Below are 21,827 nucleotides of genomic sequence, written 5' to 3' on the forward strand. Positions count from 1 at the left end.
AGGGCCATGCCCAGGTTATCAGTTTGATTCCTTTCATCAGTCCTAAATTCAAAAATTCTAATTTAAAAAGAAAGAGGGAAAAACCCAGTGGATGCCAAAATATTGGGGAGGAGTTTGGCATAAATAGCTTTCTGACGGCGTGTTGGTTTCACTTCTCTTTCTCTAAATGTGGCTTTGCATCTGTGGCCACAAAGTTAATGTGAACTGCATGGTCCCCAATATCCGCACTCCAAAGCAAAGCAGACAGAACCAGTTATGGTGCTTCTTGGTGCTAAAGAGTGAAAAGTGAATTTTCTCTCCCGTGACATCTGGTTAGTATTTTTCTTCTCTCCTCTTTGCTGTGCTCTACATAGGATTGTCTTATCAAGGCAAGAAGCAGGTTATGTGGATTAGAGGGCAATGTGGTACAACAGAATGATGGGGTGGCAGTCAAGAGACTGGGGTGCGAGTGTTGGCTCTTGGCTTCTCAGTGAACTTGCTGTGTAAATTTCAGACAAGCCATTTCATGTCTCTGGGCTCCAGTCTCCTAAATCTGTAAAATGAAGACAGTAGGGGCGAGGCTACTGTAGCCCATGCTGAAACGCTCTCTTTTCACTGCTTATTGGAATACCTAGCTTCCTTCAAGGTCCAGCTCAAAGGCCTTTACTGATCCTCCCACTTATTTGAGTTCTCTCCCCAATGTTATTTTGTATTAACTTTGAATATAGTTTATATTTCCTTATCTATGTTCATGTTGTTTCCTTTCTGTGGAATACAAGCTCTTTGAGAACAGAGAATATTTCATTTCTTTTTTCTTTTTATTCCCAAGACCTTGCACAGTGCCTGGAACAGAGGAGCCATTTAATAAATTCTTACTAAATAAATAAATGAATGAATTTATAGCCCTGTCCCTAACTAGCTGTATTATTTTGGGTAAATTATTTTATCTCTCTGGGGCTCAGTTTCCTTGTTGGTGAAATGAGGAAATTAAAATGATCAAGTCCTTCCAACACTGAAGCACTAGAGAGCCAGGTATCCTATTAAAAGGTCAACAATTGCTTTTGTATTTTTAATTTACCACACTTAGCTTTTGTAAAATGTTGGATTAAGTGACCTTGAATGTCTTTTTAAGCTCTAAATCTGTGATCCTATGATCCATGAGTAAATCTTAAGATAAAATGGATACAGGCCAAAACCAAATTGATGAGATGGAGAAGAGGAGGAGAAGGGAAGGATTGTGGGAAAAATAAAGACCAGCCCTTCCTTCTCTGAGTCATTATTGTGTATCAGTGAGTATTGTGTACCACTCCCAATCCCAGCACTATTTAACCCAGAAGATTTCGTTTTAAAAAATGCCATTTTCAGGTTCAGTGCTCACCAAGATAAATACGACAACAGACAGAAGGGGTAATAGTAGCTGGTGACACCGGATGCTGGGTTAACCATAGTTTTTCAATAGGGAAAATAAGCAACAGGGGCAGAGTCATGCATGTCTAAACATCTGGAGACAGCAATCATTTTTTTTTAGCAGTAATTTATGACAATTTTCAGTTGGCCTGGCATCTGAAGTTTTTACTTTTTACCGCATTTCCACCACCATTACTTAGGGAAAAGGTAAACCCCGTGATGACTTTCCATACTCTGTGTCTGCAGGGCAGCCCATGCTCAATTTGGCCCAGAGCTAGATCTCACTTAATGGTTTTCTCCTAATAAAAGGTAAGACAATGTGGTAACAAGCACACTTCTCTGCTATGTGGGGGTGAAGTAGGGAGCAGCTTTCATTTTCTTGGGACCTGTGTATGATGAGAAGGTCTGGTTGATGCCCAGGTAGTTTCATGGATCAGAGAAAGGGGTATGTACTTTTCAAAGTACTTTTCTATTTGCTGAATTTTAATTTGCAGTAATCTTAAGTGGTTGTATGACCTTTGTATTGAAAAGGGAGAGAAGGAGGAAGAAAGTGCAATGGTGCGATGGGGCTGAGCATACACTCGGGCCACTTTTGATGACATGTGTGCTCCAATCCCTTGCTAAAGGACATACACCAAACAAGAATCTTTGGTTCTATGTGACTTTTATAAGGGACCAAAACTCACATGTCACCAGACGTAGGCTGAGAACTTGCTGAGTCCCACTATCTCTATTACGAAGGAAAGAAAGAAGGAAGGGAGGGAGGGAAGGAGACAGAGAAAAGGAGGGAGGGAGGAAGGGAGAAAGGGAAGAAGGAAGGGAAAAAGGGGGAAGGAGGAAAGAAGGAAGAGAGGAAGGAAGGAAAAAAGTGATTAGTGTCATCTAGCTCTGCCTCTAACTGTCTATACGTCAAGAAGTCACTTCTCTGGTCGTTTTCTTCTTGTAAAGTGATAGAATTGGATTATATCATATCCAAAGTTCCTCTCTGCTCTACAATGCCATGGTTCCATGATACAACCTTAAAACAAGTTTTTTTCCTTTGAGCATAACTCTCACCTATGAGATGATGACTCCCCCAAATCATAGCACTTTAGAACTAGAAGACTTTCAAGGTGATCTATTCCAATTTTTTCATTTTATAGCTAAGAGAACTGAGATCCAGAGATTAAATGACTTCCTGTGCAAGTTCACACAATCAGTTAGCGGTGAGGTTAGTATGAATTTACAAAATTAGAATAGCTCTAAACCGTCACGTAGTGAACAACCCTGTTCCCTCCCTGAATTTGCTCTATTTCATTAAACTCTGTTCATACAACCATGGCATAATGAGGTTGACCTGCCACATGAAGTCACCCTTGCCTGTATGCCAAGTTTACTCTTTGCATAGATACCATAAAAGCAGTATGTAATAGAACAGCTACCATAAGACTGTGAACCTAAAGCTTCTCTTAGGCCCAGGCCATCCCCAGACAGTATGCAGACATGCTCAGAGTCCAGGAGTTTCAGGAAAGACACAGTTCAGTCATTTTGCCTACTTATAGCTTTCCTTCCTAGGAGCAGGCAAAAGAAAGCAGAAAATATGACACAGACTCTTAACTAATGTTCCATTCACAGCACCAGTAGAGCAAGTAATTAAATGAAGAAATCAGAAACTTTGGATCTAGGTGCTCGTTCCTCTTCATAGCACAAGGCATGAACTTGGAAGACCCTTGGCATGGATGGAAGCTTCTGCAACTGATGCTTTCTTGTTTAATATCCTGTTGTTATCAGGGACCTCTGATGGCTTCGGGTTCCTAGCTCACTGCTTGTGGAGCACAGGGAACAGACCCAAAGGGAGGCTCTGGCTGGGACAGCCAGCCATCCTTCTGATCTGTCTTTCTGACCTTGCAGTTCCATTTCTGGGTGCTGATTGTTATGTCAGCTTGGATCTGGATATTAATGGTATGCCAAAGGCAGTTAGGTGGCATGGCAGTTAAAGCCTTGAGTCAAGACGATATGAGTTCAAATCCAGTTTCAGACACTTACTGGCTGTGTAACCCTGGACAAGTGACTTAACTTCTGTCTACCTCAGTTTCTTCATCTACAAAAAACAGGGATGATAATCGCTCCCAGGGTCATTGTGAAGATAAAATGAAATAATATTTCTAAAGTGCTTTGTAAAACTTACAGTACTATCTAAATGTTGTTATTATTCTTGCTTCACATCCCTCCTTGTCCCTTTATTCTCCTCAGCTTTTCCGCTTTATTGGCTAGGCTGACTTGAGCCACAGGACTTGGTGGATCAATGAAGACATAGATATTTAGCCACATGTTTCATCTAGCTTTACAAAAGACTTGGCATCTCATTAGATAGCCACAAGAACCCTGAGTAGGTAGTGGAAATCCATTCTTTTTTTTTTTTACAGGTGATAAAATTAAGAATCACAGGAATTTGAGAGTTGGAAGTGTTAAAATGAGAAAATACTTTTGTCTCCCTGATTAAAAACCACAGGGTGAAACCCCTAGAGAAGTCATGGGCAAGAAATGTGAAACTGAACTGTGATTTAAAAAAAAAATTGCTCCATTGTTCAAATGAGGCGTCATGGTCTGTTGCTAGCAGAGGGTGGCTAGGTTAGGTGAAGGTCTGCATATTTCAGAAGAGTCAATGGCTTCCTGCTTCTGAGGTACTATACTGGAAACAGACAGGCTGGACCTTAGTAAGAAATCACTCTGGTGTCTGGGCTTATTCTCCATGGCTGCCCTTTGATTGTTCAAGAAAAGGGAGAGCTAGATGTCCCCATCCCTACTACTACTGCTACTTTTTATACTTTTTTGTTGAAATTCAAGGAGGAAAGGAGTGTCCTAAATGGAAAAGCCCCCTTTAATTCTCCACACCTTGGTGCTGCTCAGGGTCTAGGGCCTGGCCCAGGTCAGGTCAGATCTGGAACTCAGGAATTTTTGTATTCTTTTAAAAAATTCCTTCCTTCCTGCCTCCCTTCCTTCCTTCCTTCCTTCCTTCCTTCCTTCCTTCCTTCCTTCCTTCCTTCCTTCTTTCTTTCCTTCCTTCCTTTCCTTCCTTCCTTTCCCCTTCCTTCCTTCCTTCCTTTCTTCCTTCCTAACTACATTGTCAATCAGCATGGATGTTTTGACCTGCCCTGTTTCTGACCTGGGTCAGTTAGCTGCCTAATTCAGACACCTGATTGGCTTTAGTTTTACTGCAGCTCAGAACCCCTGACCTCACCAGTTTCAGCCTCTCCAGTAGTAGGGCCATCAGGCTCATTGTCTTTTTTAATTTCTCAAACATTTATTAAATGGTTAGTGAACAGAGAACACTTTTCTAAGCATTGGGGGTTATACAAGGTTTATATAAGACATGATCCTTACTCTCATAGACCTTATGGTCTAATAGGGGAATATGATACAAAGCATAATCACAGAATGACAGAAGTTGAATGTTGGAAGGGACCTCAGCAATCGTCTAATCCAACCCATACATGAGAGGAACCCCCACTATAACATAACTGAGAAGTAGTCATCTAGCCTTTGCTAAAAGGTCTTCAAGGAGGAAGAACCCACCACCTCTTATATCTAAATTTCAGGGTCATAGATTTAGATCTGGAAAGTAGCTTAGAGGCCATTGATTTCAATGCCTTCATTTTACAAATGAGGGAACTGAGTCAGAGTTAGTGATTTACCCATGGTCCCAAAGCTAGTAGGTGAGATTTGAACTCATGGCTTCTTGACATAAAGTCTAGTGCTCTCTCTACCACACCACTCAGCCCGTTTTACCTTTGGATGCTTGAATTGTTAGTAAGTTTTTCCTAACATCAAGAAAGAAATTTGATTTATTGCATTGGTTTTTTTTTCCTTCAATTTTTACTTGTGTTCTAGGGCAGCTAAGTAGTGCAGTGGATAGAGCGCCAGAGTTCAAATCTAGCCTTAGACACATACTAGCTGTGTTACCCTGGGCAAGTCATTGAACTCTACCTCAGTTTCTTCATTTGTAAAATGAGCCAGAGAATGCAACAACAAACACCTGTGTTGTACCCTCTGGGGCCAAACAAAATAAATCTAATCTCTCCTCCATGACAGTCCTCCAAATTCTTGAAGACAGCTATCCCATCTCCTAGTCTTTTCTTCTCTAGGCTAAACACCCTCCAGTTTCTTAAACCATTCCTTAAAAGGGGCAGTCAGAATACATGCCATCTTGGGGTTGGGGGGGGAGGGTAGAGATGGGAAAAAAAGTTGTAACTCAAAATCTTGTAGAAATGAAAGTTGAAAACTAAAAATAAATTTAAACCATTCCTTAGATATTTGGAAGGCAGTGGAATAGAGGGAAACAAAGCAAATGAGCTCCTGTCCACGACTCCAAACAGATCCATAAAATGTGCTAGACTGAATCCTGAGGGAGGAATCCAGAAACAGTCAGTGAATCCTTTGGCCCAGGTGGGCATAGGGAGACAGAAAAGTCTGCTGATACTGGGAACAAAGTCAGGGCAGGAGCATATACCATGTGGAGCAATTTAGTGCCCAGGGAGAGGTTGTGCACCAGCACAAAAGCAGGTCCCAGATCCATACTGGGAACCTTCCATAGGGATGTATCAACTGGCAGCTTTGTTGCCCTCTACTCAGTTCTGCGTGGCAGATCCAAAGCAGAGTGAGAAGGAGACCTGCACATAGCACAGCATAGCTCAGCACAGCAGTGATGTTGTCCTTCCCAGGTAGAGAGGCCCTGGGTCGTATACCAAGAGAGGAGGAAGTTCAGAAGCCGGCATTAGCAGTGGTGTGGCTTAGACCCAGAGCTGAGAGCAGGGTCTCATATCTAGCATCTAGCTCAGCCTGTAGAGAAATGACCAAGACAGGAAACCCAGAGCAAAGGGAACCTACAGTTCTTCTATCTCAAAAAAACAGAACTTTATTGATGGCTGTTAGGTGTGGAGTCTGTACACTGGCACAGACCCAAACCCACGTCAGTTACTTGCACAGCTCAGCCCAAGGAGGTGATAATCAAACTTTACCCTAGTCAGGGGTAGGAAAGCTGTGGCCTCAAGGCCACATGTGGCCCTCTAGGTCCTTGGGTGCGGCCTTTTGATTGAGTCCAAGTTTTACAGAACAAATCCTTTTAACCAGGGGATTTGTTCTGTGAAGTTTGGATTTTGGATCTAGGGCCTAGATCAAACCCTTTTGGTTATCACTGAAAGCTTTGAAGTCCTCTCCCTATGATCTTTTAATAGCACAACATTGAATACCCCAAGAAAGAAGCAACAGAACTAGTCCAGACCTTCCCTCCAGAAGTATGGTAGAACCCAGCCCTAACATCAAGTCCAAAGTGAGGAAATAGACTGGAAGAACAGACAAAGAAAAACAGAATGATGTCATAATGAGCTATTATGGTAGCAAGGACGTGGAGACACAAATGCAGAAGAGAATGACTCTAAAACATCCATAAGCAAGAAAAACATCTATATGGGACAAGAAGCAAGAAACATCTACAAGAGAAAAACATAGCTTGGGCACGAACTCAACTAAAATTTCTATAAGAGATGAAACTACAATTTAAAAAAAGGGTTTAAAATGTTTTTATATGTAGTGAGGCTTTCTTCACATGTAACATGGGGATATCACTGCACAACGTGAAAGGAGGCAGAATAGACATCTCTAACCCAAGCAAAATCTTCCTGAAAATTCGACTGTATCAAATAGAACACAATGACTTCACAAGGCAATAAGAAATACTAAAACAAAGTCAAAAGACTAAAAAAATGAAAGAAAATGTAAAGTATCTCATAACAAAAATAACTGATCTGGCAGATAGGTTGAGGAGAGAACATTTAAGAATCATTGAACTATCTGAACACCATGACCAAAAAAAAGATGCTTTTTTTTAAAAAAGTTTTTAAATTTTTTTTTTATTTTTGGTTTACAACACTCAGTTCCACAAGTTTTTGAGTTCCAAATTTTCTCCCCCTCTTTCTCTTCCTTCTTCCCTCCCAAGACGGCATGTAATCTGATATAGGTTCTACATATGCCTTTGTGTTAAACTTATTTACACAATAGTCAAGTTGTAAAGAAGAATTATAACCAATGGGAATGAATCATGAGAAAGAAGAAACAAAACCAAAAAAGAAGAAAAAAAAGAGAGAGCAAATAGTTTGCCTCAATCTGCATTCAGACTCCATAATTCTTTCTCTGTATATGGATAGCTTTTTCCATCATGAGTCCTTTTGGAGCTGTCTTTGAACCTTGTATTGCTGAGAAGAGCCAAGTCTATCAAAGTTACTCATCACAGATACAGTGTGTCTGTGATTGTGTATAATGTTCTCCTGGTTCTGCTCCCCTCACTCAGCATCAGATCACGTAGTAGACATCCTCTTTCAAGAAGTCATAAAAGAAAAATTCACAGATCTCTTAGTATCAGAGGGCCAAGTAGAAATAGAATCCACCAGTCACTTCCTGAAAGATACCCTAGAATGAAAACCCCTAGGAACATCATAGCCAAAAGACAGAGCTTCCAGGTCAAAGAAGAAAACAGTGCAACTAACCAGAAAGAAAGAATTCAAGTACCAAGGAACTACACTCAGAATCACACACAATTTAGCAGCCACAAATATAAAGGGGCAGAGAACATGAAATACCATATTTCAGAAGGCCTTTAAAGGATGTTGGTTAACAGCCAAGAATAACTTACCTAGGGAGTATACTCCTACAGAGGAAAAAAAGAGATTTTTGATGAAGTAGAAAACTTCCAAACATTCCTGATGAAAAGTCCAGATCTGCAGAGAAAATTTGAAGTTCAAATGCAGGAATGAAGAGGAAGATTAAAAGGTATACAGGAATGAGCCATGATGGTAAAGTCATTCAAATATTGAGAGATGATATCCTCTCGGCACTCTATCATCGTCAGGATTCACAGAGGGAGTCTGATGGAATTGGGAGTGGTTTTTGTTATGTATTGATGATATTAAGAAAAGATGTACAAAAATATTTATTGCTATTTTTTTGGGTGGCAAAGGATGGGAATCTGAGGGGGTACCCATAAGTTGTAAATGACTAAACAAGTCATCACATATAAATGTGACGTAATACTATTGTGCTGAAGTCTAGTAAGTGTAATGATCAACCAGGATTCCAGAAGACTAATGGTGAAACATGCTACCCACCTCCTAATAGATAGGTGAAGGACTCGATGCAGCACAAGGCAAAAAAAAATTTGAACATGGCCAATGTGGAAATTTGTTTTGATTGTTTATAATGGGTTTTGTTTTTCTCATGTTCTCACTTGGGAGGGGAGGTGTTGGAATAGGAGAGTGAGAAAGTGGATATCGGCTGATGAAAACAAAAACAATTGTACACACGTATATGTGTATATATAGTATATATGTGTGCAATACATACATATATATATATACACATACACACATATATACACATACACACACATATATAAAACAACCCAGACCTTATAGGGACTCAAGACCCTTTATTAATTCAAGCCCAAATAACTACATTAAGATGGACTTGTAACTGGTTTGACTATTTCCTTTTCCTATGTAGATCACAGGCCCTTTTCATCCCATATAATTCTTGCTCATGTCTTTCTATAAGTTCTTTGTAGAGAAGTGGTGGGATGATGTAATGGAGTTGGCACTAGATTTGGAGTCAGGAGTTTGAATCCTATGTGACCCTGGGTGAATGACAACCTCTCTGAACCTGTTTCTTGATTTCTAAAATGGAAGTAACCTCATGAGGTTGGATGATCACTTGTCAGGTATATCATAGTGGGAATTATTTTTTTTTTATTGGAGACTGGGCCAAATGGCCACTGAAGTCTTTTCCACTTCTAGGTTCTGTGATTCTATGAACATATGTAGCATTACCTCATAGGGTGGCTGTAATGGTCAAATGAGATAATGTGTGTAAAAAACCCTTTGTAAACCTCAAATGTATAAATGCTAGTTATCATTATCATTATTATTAAAAGGTCTATCCATCTAGTATGTTGGAGAGTTCCCTTTGTTCCTTTAATGCCTAGACTAGGGTTCCAAAGTAGCCTTCTGGTCATCTGTCTGTTGTCTCTCATTCTTGTTCTCTGAAGATTTTGACAGCTGAAAGTCACTAGGCAATCAGACTGGCAACTTGGTTTTTTGTCATATTCAAGCCTCATCCTCAATGAATCTGTCAATCTGGCAAGTGTTTATTATGGGCCTACATGTACCAGGTACTTTGCTAGTTTCTGAAGATGTGAAAACAAAGATAAAATAGGCCCTGTCCTCACGGAGTTTACATTCTATCAGAGGAGATATAATTTAAACATATAAAAAGATCAAGTGCTTTTGGGGGCCTTAGGTGCTCAGCACTGTGTTAGATATTATTAGGTATACAAGTCAAGTCAGCAAGTTGACGAACGTTTATTAAATATTTACTACTTACCAGGTACTGTGATAAGCACTGGAGATGAAAAGAAAGGCAAAAGACAATCCCTGCCCCCAAGGATCTCAGGCTACTGGGGGACACAACACCCAAACAATTGTGTGTAAACAAGTATAGATGAGACAGATCAGAGATCACCAAGAGAGGAAAGGGACTAACTTTAAAAGAGGATTGGAAGAGGCTTCTTGCACGAAGTGGGATTTTATCTGGGACTTGAAGGAAGTCAGGGAATTTAGGAATTGGAGATGAGAAGAGAGGGCATTCCAGGAGTAGAGGACAGCTAAATAAAAATACTTAGAGTTGGGACATGGAGTGTATTTTGTGAGGAACAGTAAGCCAGTATCAGTAATACAAAGATGAATAAAACTGTATTGCCTCAAGGAGCTTCCGATCTAAATGGAGAGACAAAGCAGAAGCAGACATTTGATAGTCCTTTGCGCCTACCGATGCTGATGGTTCATACTATTTTTTCTTTGTTTGTTTTTAGACCCTGTGTATACCTGCCCAGGCAAGGTCGAATCTACAGACAGAGACAAGAGTATCAGCTGCATGAAATGGCAGAGGCCGAAGACTTTGTCAGTCAGGAGCCACATTTAGGTGTCACGTTGGTTGTCATGTTGTTGGTTTCCCTTCTATCCCTTCTTAGGGCTATGCCAATTTGGGGGATGGTAATATATCTCAAGTACTGAGCAGGGACCAATTCTTACTATGCCGTCATATTGAAGTGGTTGTGGTGGACTTGTCTAGGCTTGGTTTCATCCATGATCAATGGTTCCTGAGGTTTCTTCTGGTGCTTAGATTCTAAGATTCTGTATTCAGATTTATAGCTGTAGAATGACAACTCTTTATTTGGGTTATTAGCCAAAAATGTCTAAAGTAGAATATGGATACCTTTCGCCATAATATCCTACCTTCTTGATTTTTTCTTCTTTATTTTAGGGTTGAGTCAATAATAGCTCACATTTATATAGTGCTTTAATACGTTATTTCATTTGACCTTCATAACAACCCTGTGAACTAAGTGCTATTATTATTCCCATTTTTATAAATGGGTAAACTGAGGCCCAGGGAAGTTAACTAAATTATTAAGTGTCTGAGAGAGGAGGTGAACTCAGGTCTTCCTGATTCCAAGTCCAGCATGCTAGTCGTTTTACTACATACTCCCTTGCTACTTCCTTGAATTTTGTATTAGTTGAGAAATTACCCAAACTCTTGAGACTTGTCAGTAGCCCATGCAATAGAATTGAGATTAGGGGATGATGGACTTTTCAGCCTTGACACCTCATGGTGCTAAAGTGGCTAAGATGCTCTAGTGTCGTGTCTTAAAACAATTTGGGAGGATGCTTTTGGCTGGACTCTGGGCTCTGTGCCCTTTTGCTAGTTCTACTCATAGTAATCATGGGAACCCCCTGGCACTTCTTAAAACCATGCTGAATTACGTTGGAGAACATTGACGCTTGACCAATTCCTAGGTATTCTACCCTAGCTAAATCGACAGTCTTAAAGCACAGTTCTAATCATGTCATTCCCTGGCTCAAGAAACTCCAGTGGCTCCCTATTTCTCCTAGGAGATCAAATACAAATTCCTCAGTTTAGCTTTTAAAACTCTTCCCAATCTGGCTCCAGCCTGTCTTTCCAGGATGACTACATATCACTCCCCATCTGACCAAACTGGCCTAGTGGATGTTCTTGGACATGGCATTCCATCTCTTGCACAGGTTGTGCCCTCATGCTTGGGACGTGCTCTTTCCTCATCTCTATCTCTTAGAATCTCTAGTTTCTTTCCAGGCTGAGCCAAGAAGCTACCTCCTACATGAAGTCTCTTTTCACAACCCTGGTTGTTAGTACACAGAAAATTACTTTACACTTACTTTGTATTTATTTTACGTTGATTTTTTTCTGTGTACACATTCCCCCTATCCCTACATAGGTTCCCAAAGTGGGTGATGCTGCTCCTTGGGGGGTGCCGGAATGATCCAGGGGTGTAGTAGTAGCATTGAGTGCAACTGGGGGGTGTTGAATAAAAATAAGGGGGCGGTGGAAGCATCAGGAAAGAAGAGAAGAAAATTTATTTTGAAAAACCATTCATACAGGTTTCATCTGTTGTGTAACAGAGTTAAAGTTGCAGTGATTACACTATTTTCCAAATAAACACACAAAATGCGAGTGATAACCATCAGTGGTCAAGTCCACCAACAGGCCTTTACAAGCAAGTGTTGGCAGGCAAGGGTGTCATGCATTGTTGGAAGTTCAGCATGTATTGGCAGGAATATGTGCATGTAATGACTTGTTTACACTATGATACTATATGGTTACGTGATGAAATATTGCATTGTTAAACTTTCAATGCAGTAAAAAACCCACAAATTTACAATAAATTATTAAATTTAAGGTGTGTCATTTTAAAAAAATTTTATTTTTTTTTGAAATGATATAAATTTTTTTAAAAAGCAGTAAAGATTAAACAAAGATTTCCAGGGGGGTGCTGAGTAATTTTTTTTTTTTGAAAAGGGGGCAGTAGGCCAAATAAGTTTTGGAACCTCTGCTGTAGAATGTAAGCTCCTCGAGGAGAGGAGCTGTTTTTGTCTTTGTATCCTGGCCTATAGTAATGGTTGGCATATAGAAGTTTCTTAACAAAATCTTATCGAATGAATGAAGGACTTTCCTTAAGACTAAAGATTTGTGGAGGAATCTGACTGTGCCTACTTATAGTTGCACATTCCTCCACAAATTTGAAAAACTTCCTTAGACTGAGGCTCCCCAAAGGACCGTAGTCTATAGTGTAGCCTCTACTGCCCCATCCTACCCATTGGTCTATCCTGGACCTCTACTTGGAGTTGGGTTCTTTAGAAACCTAGGGTAAGAGTGAAACTCTAAGCTATTTGAAAGATATCACAGAATTATAAATGTCAAATCAAAAAGGATCTTTTAAAGGTCATCTAGTCCAACCCCTCATTTTATAATATAGGAAGAAACTGAAGGCCCAGAGAGGAGATGTGATTTGCTTAAGACCCCACAGGTATCAAGTGGCAGAGTGGACATTAGAATCCAATTTGTGGTAGAATCTCTGAAGAGACTGGTGGGGGAGTCTCTCTAGAGAAGCCAGAATAGAGGGTTGCTAAGTAGAATGTGCCAATGGTGTCCCAACATGGAGAATACAAGAAAGTATGACCAGGATGAGGTCCTGAATGCATAAAGACTGATGTCAAAAGAGCCTCAGAAACCAAATGTCCTGGAATACCTTGTAACTGTTGTCTCTCTCTGTTTGATAAAGCTGTATTCAAAGGATCACCAAGAAAGAGGAGAAGATTAGATCAGAAGTGCCGAGTGTTTCCCCCAGCAGAACAAAGTGCTCTTAAGGAGTGTGAGTATGAGAAAACCACTGTATAACCTTTTAAAACTCTTCTCTCAGCATGTTTTTTTTTCCCTGAGAGTTTCGGGGAAGATTAATACTTCTAAATCAGTCACAAAAAAGAGTTAAGCCTTGAGTCAAGCTGCCTTCAGCAGCTTTGTAGGCTGCTGAATTTGGCTGTGCCACATACCTAAACAGTGCCACCCTGAGGAAAGGAGGAGAGTGAACTCTGTTTTAGCCTGGGAAGCTGACCTAAGATTAAATAGTGATTAATAATAAAGTCTAGGAAGATAAGGTCTTCAACTTGTACTTAGGGGTTTATATTTCTTTACAATTTCCTCTAAGTTTTATCTTACATTTTTTAATGTAAATGTTACTAATTTATGAGTAGCTAGGTGGCATAATGGATAGAGAGCTGGACCTGGTGTCAGGAAGATCTGAGTTTAAATCCAACCTTAGACAGGTCCTAGCTGTATGTCCCTGGCTTCCTTTAAGTCCCAACTAAAATTCTATCTTCTACAGGACGTCTTCCCCAATCCCTCTTAATTCCAGTGCCTTCCCTCAGTTAATTATTTCCTATTAATCCTAAATATAGCTTGCTTTGTATATATGTATTTGCATATTTTGCATATATTTGTCTCCCCCTAGATTGTAAACTCCTTGAGGGCAAGAAATCTTTTGCTTCTTTTTTGTATTCCCAGGTCCCAGCGCAGTGCCTGGGACTAGTAGGTGCTTAATAAATGTTTATTGATGAATTGGCCTTGGGAGAGTTTTTTAACCTCTATTTGCCTGAGTTTCTCTTATCTTTAAAATGGGATAAAAAAATAGCACCCAACTCCCAAGAGTGCTGTGAGGATAAAATGAGATAATATTTGTAAAAGTACTTTATAAACCATAAAGAATTATAGAAATACTAGTTATTGTTATTATTATTATTTTGATTTTAAATTATTTAATAGAATTATATTTTTTTAATTTAAAAAGCATATTTGACTTAGATCAGCTAAGATATTTAGCCAGCTACACATATGAAAGGCTTACCCACTTGATCGAAGCTGTTAAAACCTATATAGTCTGTGTGTTTATCTGATGCTAGCTATCTGAATAGCTCTATGTAGGAGCATTTAACCAACTCTTATAGGATTTGCCTAACAAATACAAATTAATTAATCAATAATTAATAAAGGATATTGATCGTAAATGAAAGATGCCAACGTTGGGAAACTTTGCTACGTGTCCCCAACTACTTTTGATAAATAGAGATCTAGCAAAAAGTTGTTTTTTCTTTCTTCTGATTACAGTAGAGCTTTAACCATCCAGAACTTGTAGAGAATGAATCACTCTGGATTGCTAAGGATTTATTTACCTTTTTGGGTGCTCAAACTTTAAAAATCATTGTCCTTTTATCATTTTGGATAGAAACCTTTCTATAGTAGATATCACTAGTTTAAGGAAACTGAACATAGGCTAAGGACTAAGGTTAGCTAGTCTGACTTCCCTCATTTTACAGATGAAGAAACTGCCCAGGGTCATGCAGGTAGTAACAGAGCCAGATCTAAATTCAGCACTCTTTTCACAGTACCATCATTGTCTTTGTATTTTTTCTAACATACAAACTCTTTGAGAAAATTCCTGTTGTATTTCCTTGTGCCAGATGGTTTTGCTGTTTGGTTGATTTGCATTATGTATATATATGTATATATATATATACACATTATACATATATATGTACATGTATATATATATCCAAATCATTTATACACTTATTTTAATAATATGATAGGTTTATAGATGAGCCTGACACAGGTAGAAGGTACATGTAGAGATAACCTTTTTGCTAACATGTATCACTCCCATGGATTAGGATGTGGCCTTGTGTGGCAAGGTGCTTTTAGAGACAAATGCATCAACCTCCACCCCTCAGCCTGCTATTTTGTTATCATATTAATTCTCTTAAAATGTACTTAAAGGTAAGAAACAGTTATGCTCTGATATTTTCTCATAAATTACTAAAATTTCAACATCTTTAATTAATTAGCTAAGTAGCTCTGAGCTCTCATAACCTCTCTCTCCTCTTTCAGTATCCAATCTTAGTCTAAGAGGATTAGATAAACATGTATACTACTGACTATATAATTTATTAGCAATGTAACAAAACCTCACAAAGACATTTAAATAATTCAATAATGTATCCACTGTGAAAAAGAATACGGCTGGAGTAATCTCCAACCAGGTGACTTCAATTGCTGAGTTTTCCTCAGCATAGGAACCATTGTCTACAACAATGCAACTCTCTCAGGACGATAGTCAAACTCTCTCAAGAATTCTCCTCAGGATTTCTTTTTCACAGCATATCTTTCCCTTAGTTCCTCCACATTCTCTCAAAGATGACAGTTACCTCAGTCTCACTCACTCTTACAAGATGACAGTTAATTCTTATAGTCTTTTCACAGACTCCTCAAAAAATGACAAGCTGTCAGCCTTCTTAAAATTCTTTTCCCCTTTCAATTATAAAGTAGCAATATTTGGTCTTTGTGAGAGGGACTATTTAATCGAGTTACAATAATATTCAGGAAAACTCATTCCCTACCCCTACCTTCCCTCTCAAACTTCACTCCTAGGGACCCAGGGTATGGTCCTCAACCATGTATGCCATGTGTTAAGCATATTGTCTCCTTATTCCAGATGAAAAGCTGGAGTTAAGAACCAGGAGGGTTCTGAGTAACACTTATCAGAAACTTATCCAATCTGCTTTCCTGGATGATGGCATCCCTGGAGGGGTCAAGTATCTCATGTGAGTACATGTGTTTAAAATCAATTGTTTGTATCTTACTCAGGGTTGGGAGTAGGGGAATGTAAGAGGGAAAAAGGGAGAGAGGAAAGAACTTGAAAATGGACACTGATGAAGGAAGGAAGAATCAGGAAGGAGATATTGGTTTTGAGGTGTGGTGTCTGTTGCCACTACTACTCTAGAAACCATGTTATTGTTGCTATAATCTTATCTCTGTGCAGATAAGACAGAGCAATAAATCACAGGCATAGAAACTCATAATTGGAAAGGGCCCTCAGGGATCAAGCTCAACCCAATGCTGGAGTTATTTCTACAGCACCCCTGACTGGAAGTTCAAGGGAAAAGTTCTAATAATGGGGAACTCCCTCCCTCACAGTAATGATAACTGTCATTTGTGTAGCACTTTAAGGTTTGCAAAGTGCTTTATAAATATTATTTTATTTTATCCTCACAACAATCTTGTGCTATTATTACAGTTGAGTCAGAGGAAAGTTTGCTGCTTAGGATCATACAGCTAGTAAGTGTCTGAGATTGTATTTGAACTCAGACCTTCCTGACCCTAGATCTAGCACTCTATCCAGTGAGCCACCTAGATGCCTATTCTATCTCTTGACAGTTCTAATTGTTAGAAATTTCTTCTTCATATTGAGTCAAAGTCTTCCTCCCTGCAACTTCCAACTGTTAGGTCTAGATCAGGGATTCTTAACTTTGTTTGTGTCATGTACCCCTAGATTTCTGGTGAAGTCTAGGAATGCTTTCTCAGAATGATGTTTTTAAATTCATAAAATAAAATACCTAGGATTTTATAGGAAACCAAACATATTGAAATAAAGCTGTGATTTTTTTCCTATCTTAGTTCATGGAACCCCTGAATTGTTAAGAATCCCTGCTCTAGAAGTTCCACCCTTTGGAGGTACACTGATTCAGTCCAATTCTTCTTCAAGGGGCAGCCCTTTCAGATGAAAAAATATGAGTTCTAATTATGCAAAGAAATTGGCCAAAATGTTCATACCCTTTGATCCAGAGATCCCATCACAAGAAGGTCAAAAAATTAAAAGAAAAGTGTTATATATAACAAAATATTCATAACAGCATTTTTTGTAGTAGGAAAGAATTGGAATCAAAGTAAATGTTCATCAGTTGGAGAATGGCTAGACAAACCATGGCTCATGAATGCAATAGAATAACAACGTATAGCAAGAAATTATTAATATGAAGAATTCAGAGACATGGAAAGAATTATATGAACTGATACATAGTTCAGCAAGCACATACATGAATACACATACATGATGAATGAATGAAAAAGTATTTATTGTGCTCTCACTATGTGCAAAGCACTGAAGATACATATAGAAAAGCAAGACAATCCCTGCTTTTCAGAAGCTCACATTCTAATGGGGGAGAGAGCACATGTAGGAGGTTTCAGGTGCAAGTCAGCTAGAGAGACCTCATGATCCTTATGGTACAGTGCCAAAACAGATGGTAATTGATCCTTCTTTAATGCCATTTCTACCAATAAAACCATACCTATCTCTGATATCAGGTCATTTGACAGTGTCAAGGACTTTGATGGTGAGAACTTTCTTTTCCAGGTCTTTAGTAGCTTCATAATAACTACAATAATATAAATAGAACAAAAAATAGAAAAAAGAAAAGAAACTATCTGAATACTAGGTAGTTGTAACAACCAAGTTCTGATGCAGAGGAAATATATGAGAAGTTGTACCTCCTTCCCTTCTTTGCAGAAGTGGGAAAATATGATATATATTGTATATATTGAATATACTGATGTGCTAGAAAAAACCCCTGACTTTTCCCTTCTCTCTCTCTCTCTCTCTCTCTCTCTCTCTCTCTCTCTCTCTCTCTGTGTCTCTCTCTCCCCCCCTTTTTTTCTTTTGCTCTTCTTCCTTACCTTCCAAAGGTGATATATTTCATGATGTAAAGAAAGAAATCAATAACATTTTTAAAAATCCATTTCTGTTTTATTCTTATAGAAACCGACTTCTCGCTCTGATTGAAAAGCCATCCTTGGACCCCATCTACATTGGACTTTTTGGAGCAACTGGAGCAGGCAAGAGTTCCCTGCTTAATGCCATCATCCATCAGGCAATGTTTCTGCCTGTGTCAGGAGACAGTGTCTGCACATCCTGCATAGTCCAAGTAAGCTCCAGCAGCTGTGAACACTATGAGGCCAAAATCCATCTTCTTTCTGACCAAGTAAGTACTCCTTTGCCCTTCTAAGCAAGCATCTACTATTCATACTGATACTCCTACATCCCTGGGGAAATTAGGAGACCATAAGGACAAATGATAGCTGACTTTTAAATTATTATAAAGAGAGCTTGTGCCTTTTTGAATGAGAGCTAATATTATGAGGATGGTGCAGGACAAAGAATCCTACCTTTAGAGCGGGAAGGGAATTTAGAGGTCATGGAGTCTGACTTTCTCAATTTTACAGGTGAGGAAACTGAGGTTTTATGGAATAGATTGAGAAGATGACATATCTACATAGAATCTCAGAGTTGGAAGAGATCTTAGCAGTCAGAAAATCTAACCTATACCTGAAAAAGGACCCCTACTACAACACACCCAATGAATGATCATTTAGTCTGTGCCTCAAGACCAACACTAAGGGTTTTCCCATTATTCTATTTCGAGATAGCTTTCATTGTTAAGAATCTGATATCAAGCCCAAATGTGCCTCTGCAGCTTCCAGCCATTGTGCTCTCTGGGGCCAAATAGAATAAGTTTAACCCATTGTCTACATGCACTTCAAATGCTTTAAGTCAGTTACAATAGTCCCTTCAGGGTAAAAACCCCATTTCTTCAATTGACCTTTACAGGGCATGGATTCAAGGCACTCACAATTCTGGTTGCTCTCCCCTGGACATTCTCCAGATTATCAGTGTGCTTTCTAAAATGTGGCTCCCCAAACGGAACACAGTATTCTAGATGTGGTTGGACCAGGGCAGAATATGGATGAACTATCACTTCCTTAATCTTGGAATTGCTGTTTTTCTTAATGTCACTCTGAGGTCATATTAGCCTTTTTTTTAAAAATCAATTTTGTTTTATTTTTAGTTCTTATATTAGCTTTTATGGCTGCCATATAATGCTATTGTGAAAGCCAGAGTAACTTACTGGATCAAGACCTGGATTCAAGTCCCACCTTTGACACGAACTCACCATAAAACTCTGGGAAAGTCACTTCACTATCCCTGAGGAAATTAGAGATCATAAGGACCGATGGTAGACAACTTTAACATTCTAACAAAGAAAGCCTCTACAATGCTAAGTTACAGGGCAATCTGCATGGGTAGAAATAACCTTTTATGATGGGATTCTTTTTGTTTGTTTGCTCATTTTCCCAGACTACATTCTGTCTTTGGACTTGATGTTAGGGCCAGGCTCTGCATACTTCTGAAGGGAAGGTCTAGGCTGGTCTTGTTGCTCCTTTCTTTGGGAATTGAGTGTTGTATTATTCTAGGATCTCAGGGACAGCTCAGACTGGGGACCTGTAAGATTTCAGTGATCCCACCATAGTTGGATTCAGGACAGTCTGATAACTGGACCTCTGGACTGAGCCTTGCAAATTCCTGAGCTGGATTTGGATCTGAGAAAAACACCTATGGACTTGCCCTGGTTGGAGTTCCAGTAAACTAGTCCCATTGACTGGATTCAGCCACTGTCAGCCCACTAGAAATCTGCTAGCTCAGTGTGTCACAACTGTAGGGCTTCCCTTTGGTCTGGGATTCCTGTCCTTATTACTACACTGCTGATTTTAGCCTGGGCTGGAGAAAGGAACTGAGACCCTGCTCTGTTCTGGGGGTCAGAACTATATAGTTGCTGCTTGCTTCTCAATTTTCTCCCTGCTTATTATACAACCTAAGTTCCCCTCAATCACTCTTTATCCTAGAGCACAACCCTCAGTGCAATTCACCTCCTCAATCATCCTTGTGTCTGTGATCCAGAATTGGGTAGTAAACAAGAAAGCTGCCGGTGGTGGCATCTATTTCTGCACCTTGCACAAGGTTGGCCACTCCTTGCTGTAATTGGAACCTCTTCTTATGCTAATTTTTTCCCTATGATAGAATGCTCTGCAGTAGTTCCTGTTCCCATGGTCCACAGATGTATGCTCACCTGGGCTAGAAAAATGACTCCCCCCCACCTTGGATTCTTGAATCAGGTGTTATGTGGGGAACTCAGTTGTACTTCTTACTACTATTCCACCATCTTGCCTCCTGCAATCAGATCTTTTTGAAATTCATATTGAGTTCTAACAGAGCTTTCTAATAGTGAAAACCAGTTGCCTCAAGAGGTGATCAGTCCTCCTTCACTGGAGGTTTTCAAGAAGAGTCTGTATGACAACTTGGTGAGTACATATATTTAGAGAGGATTCCTGTTTAGGTATGGATTAGACTAGATGGTTTCTGATATCCCTTCTAGCTCTAAAGTTCTGAGATTCTTTGAGTCAATGACATTCACATCAAACACAGCACAGCCTATACTCCCTTAGACCATGAGACCTGGAAGGTTCCCCAGAAAGGAAACGAGACTGTAGGGATAAGGCAGACAGGTGACAGAGCCAATTGTCCTACTGATCCGAAATTGTCTGCTGAAGCCTGTGCTCCTGGTCTGTGTTGACAGGAGTGGAAGGAGGAGCTGCGGAACCTCACCAAACTCTTGCAAAGGCCAGAGGAGGAGGATGGGGAAGAAGATTCTTGGGACAGAGATAATGCAGTGGAGGAAGCAACTTGGAAATTGCAGGTACTCTATGGAAATGGAGCAGAACGGAAGAGTTGTGAGGAGTTATTGAGGGCAAAACTCCGAGCAAAGATCCCTGCCTCCAGGATCATTACCCTCAAGGGAGAAGAGGTAACTTCTGAATTCTTTTATCTTCTTTTACGTTACATATGTGCCACTCCATCATGTGTGGTATTTGTCTCTGAGTGACTGACTTTTTAAAAAAAATTGAACTTAGCTCATTTAGGCAGATCTTTTTTATGCCAGTTTTGAAATCCTAAAGATTTAAGTTAAAAGTCTAATTTTGACACTAGCTATGTGACCCTAGGAAAGTTATTTAACCTCTGAAACTCAGTTTCTTCATCTGGAAAATGGACATAATAATACTTATACTAATTACTTCACTGAGTTGTTGGGAGGAAAGGTCTCTATAAGCCATAAAGCTCAAAGAAAGTTCTCTCTATGAATCTTCAATAATAATTCAATAATCATTTATATTTTTATAGCACTTTAAATTTTGCAAAGCACTTCATGTATACTGATTGTACGTGAACCTCAATTTAACCGTGAGGTGGGTGCTATTATTATAGATGATAATAATAATAATGATTAGCATTTATACAATGTTTTAAGATTTGTGAAGCACTTTGCAAATATTTTTACATTTGAACCTCACTACAATCCTGTGAAGTAGTTTCTATTATTATCCCCATTTTACAGGTAAAGAAACTGAGGTTCAGAGAGGTCATGAGATCACAGGATCATTATATTTAGAGTTGGGATGGTATCTTAGAAGCCCTCTCATCCAAATCTCTCTCTCTCTCTTTTTTTAACAGGTGAGGAAGCTGAGGATTAGAGAGATTAAGTGATTTAGCTGGTCACACAGGTAGTAGTAAGAGGCATGAGATTAGATCATGGGTCTTCCTGACACCAGGTTCACCATCCACTGTGCCTCTTTGTACTGAATGTGTATGACAGTAAAAGGAAGGGCTTTAGGCTAGATGCAGAATGTCAGTGGACGCTGCGCAAATGCTTTTTGGCCAATAGGGCAAATGGCTTTCTTGTTCCCTCACCAGATAGGGCAGGCACCTTTCGTTGGAGGTCAGGTCCAGATGCAGTTTAGAGTAGCCCTGAACTGCTATC

General features: G+C 39.5%; 1 protein-coding gene across 1 annotated transcript in view; it reads left to right on the forward strand.

Annotated features, from left to right (window-relative positions):
* Nucleotides 1-244: 244 nt before the first annotated feature.
* NUGGC (nuclear GTPase, germinal center associated) overlaps nt 245-21,827 on the forward strand; it is an 85,845-nt gene continuing 64,262 nt past the window's right edge. Inside the window, exons 1-6 of the mRNA XM_036752089.1 lie at nt 245-311; nt 10,283-10,392; nt 13,070-13,159; nt 15,833-15,941; nt 17,936-18,158; nt 20,589-20,816. Of these exons, the coding sequence (XP_036607984.1) occupies nt 10,350-10,392; nt 13,070-13,159; nt 15,833-15,941; nt 17,936-18,158; nt 20,589-20,816 (693 nt within the window). The 5' untranslated portion in view covers nt 245-311; nt 10,283-10,349. The remainder of the gene's footprint in view (nt 312-10,282; nt 10,393-13,069; nt 13,160-15,832; nt 15,942-17,935; nt 18,159-20,588; nt 20,817-21,827) is intronic.

The sequence above is a fragment of the Trichosurus vulpecula genome, chromosome 3 (assembly GCF_011100635.1).
Source record: "Trichosurus vulpecula isolate mTriVul1 chromosome 3, mTriVul1.pri, whole genome shotgun sequence".
Taxonomy (NCBI): Eukaryota; Metazoa; Chordata; class Mammalia; order Diprotodontia; family Phalangeridae; genus Trichosurus; species Trichosurus vulpecula.